The sequence below is a fragment of the Sinocyclocheilus anshuiensis genome, unplaced genomic scaffold, assembly GCF_001515605.1.
Source record: "Sinocyclocheilus anshuiensis isolate Anshui unplaced genomic scaffold, SAMN03320099.WGS_v1.1 scaffold284, whole genome shotgun sequence".
Classification (NCBI taxonomy): Eukaryota; Metazoa; Chordata; class Actinopteri; order Cypriniformes; family Cyprinidae; genus Sinocyclocheilus; species Sinocyclocheilus anshuiensis.
In genome coordinates this window covers 1631538-1638347 of record NW_015554266.1, presented here as the reverse complement: position 1 = coordinate 1638347, position 6810 = coordinate 1631538, and the positions used below count along the sequence as shown (strand labels likewise).

General features: G+C 46.3%; 1 protein-coding gene across 1 annotated transcript in view; it reads left to right on the top strand.

The window, feature by feature from the left end:
* Nucleotides 1-6810, top strand: part of myo3b (myosin IIIB) — a 117235-nt gene that overhangs the window by 92964 nt on the left and 17461 nt on the right. The window contains exon 26 of the mRNA XM_016464173.1: nucleotides 6318-6395. Coding sequence (XP_016319659.1) covers nucleotides 6318-6395 — 78 coding nt within the window. The remainder of the gene's footprint in view (nucleotides 1-6317; nucleotides 6396-6810) is intronic.

Here is a 6810-nt window from a genome sequence, read left to right as displayed (position 1 = left end):
GTAACGTTTTCATTTTTTTAGTACCGACTTGGTACCGAAATACCGGGTCTTTTGACAACACTACTTTCAATACAGATTTTCTCTCCCCCAATTCCACCTGCCACTGACTAGCAATAGAAATATAGTATATGTACAGTAAAAAAAAGAAAAATTCAAAGTTTTAAATAAAACAATGTTTTACAAGAAAATACAATGAAAAAAATTTATTTGAAACAATTTTCACTCAGACATTTCTAGTGAATTTTACAAATAATTACAAAGAAACGGCAAGTAACATGTTGAAATAAACATGAAAATTTGAAGCAGAAAGTCTGCAATCGTATTTTCTTGTGAAATGTACTCCAGTAATCTGTTTTGTTTACCACTTCTGGAAAAATATTTTTACAGTGATCATTCATTATTCATTCATTATTTATTTACTTGCTATTTCATTGTAAATATTTTTGAAAAGTGTCTCAAAAGTGCAAGGAAATTCCATTGTTCTACTATAAAAGCCCTTTAAAATAGTGAAGCCCCTTGTGAAGTTTACATTTCTTTAGATCTAGCACAGATTGAGGACGTCATAAAGCTGGATTTGCTTCATGCTGTGGTAATGTGTCCTGACTACATTGCTGAGTTACTGTTCTTATGGAGGAAAACGTCTCCAGGTTACGCATGTAACCATGGTTCCCCGAAGGGAACGAGAAGCTGCGTCGAAACACTATGGGAACGCCTTCAGCATGACCACGCTCTGAATCACATGTGTAATCAGTCCAATGGATGGGTGAAACGTCACGGGCGGGTGACGTAGAGACCAGGAAGCTATACAAGCATGTGCAGTGGAACCGGCATCAGCTTCGAGGAATGAAGCAAGCGCTCGCAGGGTCCAATGGATGGGCGAGACATCACGGGCGGGGTGACGTAGAGACCAGGAAGCTAAAAAGCACATGCGGTGGATACAGCGGCAGCTTCTGGGAAATGAAGTAAGTGCTCGCAGGGATGCCAGAAGTATGACAGGTAGACAGCGTCTAGTTCCCTCTGGGAACCATGGTTACATGCGTAACCTGGAGACGTTCCCCTTCAGGAACTCGAGCTGCGTCAAACGCTATGGGAACGAGTATGCCCACGCTGCCAGACTTACAAAATCCCTGCTTAGTGTGGAAGAGCACAGCTAAGGCGAGAGAACAGAAGAGCCAGGAGTAGCTCGCATATCTAGGCCATAGAACCTGACAAACGTTAGGGGCATGGACCAACCCACAGCGTTGCAGATGTCCTGCATAGAAACACCTGCCAAAAAGGCCTTGGAGGCCGCCACACTCCTAGTTGAATGAGCCTTGACCCCCAGAGGTGAGGGGAGATCAGAGGACTCATAAGCCATGCAGATGGCATCCACAATCCCCCGATTGAGGGTCTGTTTACTAGCAGGAAGACGTTAGGGGGACCATAGCACACCAACAGTTGGTCCGCCCTTCTCCACAGGGCTTCTGCTAATCGGGCTCCCGGAAGGGAGGAGGACAGAAGACCTGGAGTACGACAGGCCGTGGTGCAGAGGAGGTGACCTAAGGGACATAACCCGCTCGAGGGTAGAGAAACGCTTTGGCCAGACTGGGCAGAAAGTCTAGGTAAGAAGGGGCCATAGAGAGGGCCTGCAGATCCCCAACTCTCTTGAGAGAAGATATTGCCTGAAGGAAGGTATTCTTTATATTGAGAAGGCAATCGGAGATTTCCTCAATAGGCTCAAAGGGAGGCCTACAGAGAGCTTCTAGCACCACAGCCAGGTCCCACGGGGGGACGCAAGATCGTACCGGAGGCCTCAGCCTCAGCCTCAGCGCACCACAGAGGAAATGTGTAACCAGGGGGTGTCTGCCCACTGAAAGGCAACCGAGAGGGGCGTTGTAGGCTGCAATGGCCACCACGTAGACCTTCAGGGTGGAGTGGGTCAACCCTGCGGAGAAGTGGGCCTGCAGGAACTCCAGTACTGTACCAACTGGGCAGTTAACTGGGTCGAGCCGGCGGTCTCTGCACCAAGAAGTGAAAAGCTTCCACTTCAAGGCGTACAGTTTCTTCGTAGAGGGAGCTCTGGATTGGAGGATGGTCTCAACAACCTCGGTTGAGAGACCGGAAGCTACAAGTTGTGCCCCCTCAGAGGCCACACCCACAGCTTCCACAGCTCCGGGCGGGGGTGAAATATCGTACCTTCTGCCTGTGAGAGGAGATCCCTCCTTACAGGAATCTCAAATGGAGAGCCGTCGAGGAGTGTAGATCGTGGGAAAGGCGTACAGACGAAGCCTCGGCCTCGGCCACCGCTGTTTTGTCGGTATGCACCAACACATGGCGATCTCTTAGGTCCGGGAGGAAGTGTTTCAACGCTAGAAACACAGCCAGCATCTCCAGGCAGTTGATGTGCCATGTGAGAAGGTGACCACTCCACAGACCTCTTGCCAAGCGGCCACTCATGACCGCTCCCCAGCCGGTGAGGGACGCGTCCGTCGCTAGCGTTAAGCGGCGACAAGGAGCTCCCAGCACCGGGCCCAGAGACAAGTGGAGGAAACCTTGGTTCATGTCTAAGGCACATAGGCATTGCCGCGTGACCTTGAGCATGCAGAGCGGGTTTCCCCTCTGGGAGAACCCCTTGGTCTTGAGCCACCACTGTAGGGGTCTCATGTACAGCAGGCCAAAAGGTATCACGCTGGACGCAGCTGCCATCAGACCCAACAACTGGGCCCTGAGACAAGAACCAAGGTTTCCTCCACATGTCTAAGGCACGAAGGCAGCGCCGCATGACCTTGAGCATGCAAAGCAGGTTTCCCCTCGGGGAGCACCCCTTGGTCTTGAGCCACCACTGTAGGAGTCTCATGTACAGCAGGCCAAGAGATATCATGTTGGACGCAGCTGCCATCAGACCCAACAGTCTCTGAAACTGCTTGATAGTGAGTGACCGGCCTTCTCTCACTCTCGTGACTGCAGTGAGGATTGACTTGATCCGAGCAGGAGACAAACGTGCCTGCATTGTGGTCGAATCCCACACCACGCCCAGATAAGTGGTCCTCTGTAATGGAGAAAGCACGCTTTTCTTGCCATTTAGTCTTAACCCCAGCTCTTTCATGAGAGTGAGAATGACATCTCGATGCCGAACCGCCACCTGCTCCGATTGAGCTGATATCAACCAATCGTCGATATAATGCAGTATGCGGATGCCCTGGAGTCGCAGAAGAGCCAGAGCAGCATCCACACACTTTGTGAAAGTGTGGGGTGAAAGTGCAAGGCCAAAAGGAAGAACCCGGTATCGGTACGCTTTGCCCCCAGAAGCAAACCTCAGGAACTTCCTGTGATGGGGAAGGATGGAGATGTGGAAGTATGCATCTTTTAGATCGATCGTGACAAACCAGTCCTCGGACCTGATCTGAGACACGACTTGCTTGATAGTGAGCATCCTGAACTTCAGTCACATGACTGAGTGGTTCAACTGACGCAGATCTAAAATGGGACGCAACCCTCCATCCTTCTTCGGAACAATGAAGTACCAGCTGTAGAACCCGGACTCTCTTTTGTGAGGAGGGACCACCTCGATAGCCTCCTTCCTCAAGAGAGTGTTGAAGAGAACCAAACTGGATTCTGTAGCCTCTCTCTACAGTGTGCAGGACCCATCGAGACACATTTGGTAGTAGTTTCCACATTGCCAAATAGTCTACTAAGGGATTCAGTCTCTCGAGACTGACCTCTGGTGTTATCAGAGCGGCTAGCTCGGTGCCCTGATGTGGCGAACCGGGAGGGGACAGCTGAACTAACTGCTCTAGAGACCTCAATAGAGGTAGCGAGCCTCTTAGTACCGCTACGTTTCCAGGCGGTGACTGAGAGAAGTGCTCGCGGGAGATTGCTGCGCCCTGAAGTAGCAGGGTTGGCAGAATGATCTCCTGAGGAAAGATAGGCACCGTGTAATTCGGTGTACACCTCTCTTCCCCAGAGGGGCCTGCCCTCAGAAGTCCTGAGCCACAAGCGTCAGGACTTCTTGGTCGAGGACTTCTTAGCCTGAAGGACGGTCCGCAGATCCGGCTTAGGCTTGGAAGTCCCCGATCCCGACTCCCGGTCCTGACGCGGGAGAGCACGGGAGGCAACGCTCTCTTTTTGAGCCTCCCGGTATGAGGGGCTGCTACACGGATGAGGCTGCCCCCGCCCGGCAGCCCCCAGAGCTAGGTGCCTCCGCCACCACCAGTGCTGCCATAAACCGACCAATGGCGCGGGCGGTCTCTTTGGTGGCACGGAGAGACAGATCAGTGGTTCGTCTGAGCTTGGTGATATTCTTAGACTTAACCTCCTCGCCCTCATCCAGCTCTTTAAGCAAGTCGGCTTGGTACGCCTGTAACACGGCCATCGTGTGCAGACACACACCAGCCTGACCCGCTGCCGTGTACCCCTTGCCCACCAGTTCTGACGTGGTACGCAGCAGCTTGGAGGGCAATGCCGGAGCCTTCAGGGAGACATTTTGGAGCTTATCAGTGGGACAAACAACACTAAATAAGACTCACAACAGATTTTCGACTGGCACACACACAGAGCGCTTGCTGAATGACAGAACGCTGACGCCGGTTCCACGGCACATGCTTTTATAGCTTCCTGGTCTCTATGTCACCCGCCCGTGACATCTCGCCCATCCATTGGACTGATTACACATGTGATTCAGAGCGTGGTCACGCTGAAGGCATTCCCATAGCGTTTCGACGCAGCTCGAGTTCCTGAACGGGAACCCTGGATAATTATTTCTCCCTTTCCTCTGTTCTGTGTGTAAGATTAAAACAGTCCTGCGGACTACCTGCTGTATCAGAGAAATATAATTATACACCAGAGCACAGAACCCAATTAATTAGTTCCAGTTAATATTGCAGATACTTTTAAACTGCTTCAGTCACAGATGAGACAATTTACAGAGTTCTGCTTGTAAGCAGAAATGGGACAGGTGTCTTATTAAAACACTGGGTTAGTTCGATTGTCTCTCAGTCAGGGTGCATGTCCAACCCTTCAGTTCCTCATAAAGATCACACACACTTGCCTCTCCACACGCAGATGAAATAGAATATGAAGACACACTTTGCTGGTATAGACCTGCTCTAAATTATGTATCACCTTGATAAATTCATGAGGTCTGTTGTAGCGATGGCTGTTATACACATCATATCTTGTCCTTGTTAAGAACAGTTGGAAGCCTGAAGTTCATTATGAAAACACGTCCCTGCAGTATTAAACCCATCATGCTCAGGGATCTTTGCTTGGATTGTGATGTTTTAAAGTGCTTGTTTTGTGTAAATATGAAGTGATCATTGTCATCTTCCCTATTAATATTGTTATATAGTAGTAGATTCATGCAAAAACAGTTCCATTACAATAGTTCCATTTATTAACATTAGTCACTACATCAGCTAACTTGCACAAACAATAAAACATACTTAAAAAGCATTTAATTTAAACATTTACATAAACTAACAATAAACATTTGTATTTCATTACCTAGCATTAACAAAGATTGAAAATATTGTTTGTTAATGCATTAACTAATTTTAACTAATGGGACCATATTGGAAAGTGTTCCAAAATATGTTGTCAAGTCATGTCACATTTATTTGTATAGTGCTTTACAATACAGATTTCAAAACAGCCTCACAGAAATAAACAGTTAAATAAAATTCAATGCGAAATTCATGGCTATACGTCACACACACACACACACACACACACACACACACACACACACCTACTGACTTTCAAACAAACATGATTATAGATTTTCATAATACTAACCTCATAAGCTATGTTTTTATTAACGTGATAATTGATGTAACCGTGAAACCGACACAATTTCATGAGAAATAAAAAACTATTTTATGAAGTGGCAGTTTTAAATGAATTGGTATGATGCAGTTTCTATGGAAACATGCATTTTTTTTAGAAGAAAAAAAAAGCATGAAGGTCCATCCTATTTATTTAAATGAAAAACACTTATGCAAAATTTATACAAATTAGCCACCAATTGGGCAAATTATTTCAAGTTGTCCTTGACTAACACTGTACCTATAGTCCTTGTTTTGTAATTATGTTTTAACAAAACAAAAAACAAAAACTCTGTAGGTTTTTTTTTTTTTTTGTAATTTAGTTGATAAAATTGTGTTAACTTCTGTCATACATGAACAGGAAGGTTACATGTTCATTTAGGCTAAAACAGAATACAATGTGTTCATTTTCTGTGTGCTTAGATGTATGTGTGTGTACATATGTGTGTATTGGTGATGAGCACATTTTCTGCATGTAGACTAAGCTACAGTAAGTGTGTTTATGTGTGTGTTTAGGTGGACACCATGGAAATGATGCGTCACCCAGAGGAAACCACTAACATGAGGAGACAGACAGTGGCATCTTATTTCAGGGTGAGTTCTCAGCACATCACATCATTAGTCTTGTATTGTGTTGCTCTATATAGTAAAAATGTATATCTTGGCCTGCGTGCTTAATCAGATGATTTGTCAGCATTTTTTAATTAAGTGTGTCTGCTAGGCTGATTACCAGAAGTTTTACTTCCTCATTGCAACAAGTACAACATCTATACTGTCAACTGTCAACATTTAAATAAATGTTATGCTTCAATTATGCATCAAACTACTTTTAACATTTTAAAAAGTTTTTTTTTTTTTCATTGACCTTATCTTTTCACACACAGGGCAAAGTTAGCCAGGACTGTTCCTTCAAAAATTAGGTACATGACGGTTCTGTTTGTGTGGGTGTGTGTGTGTGTGTGTGTGTGTGTGTGTGTGTGTGTGTGTGTGTGTGTGTGTGTGTGTGTGT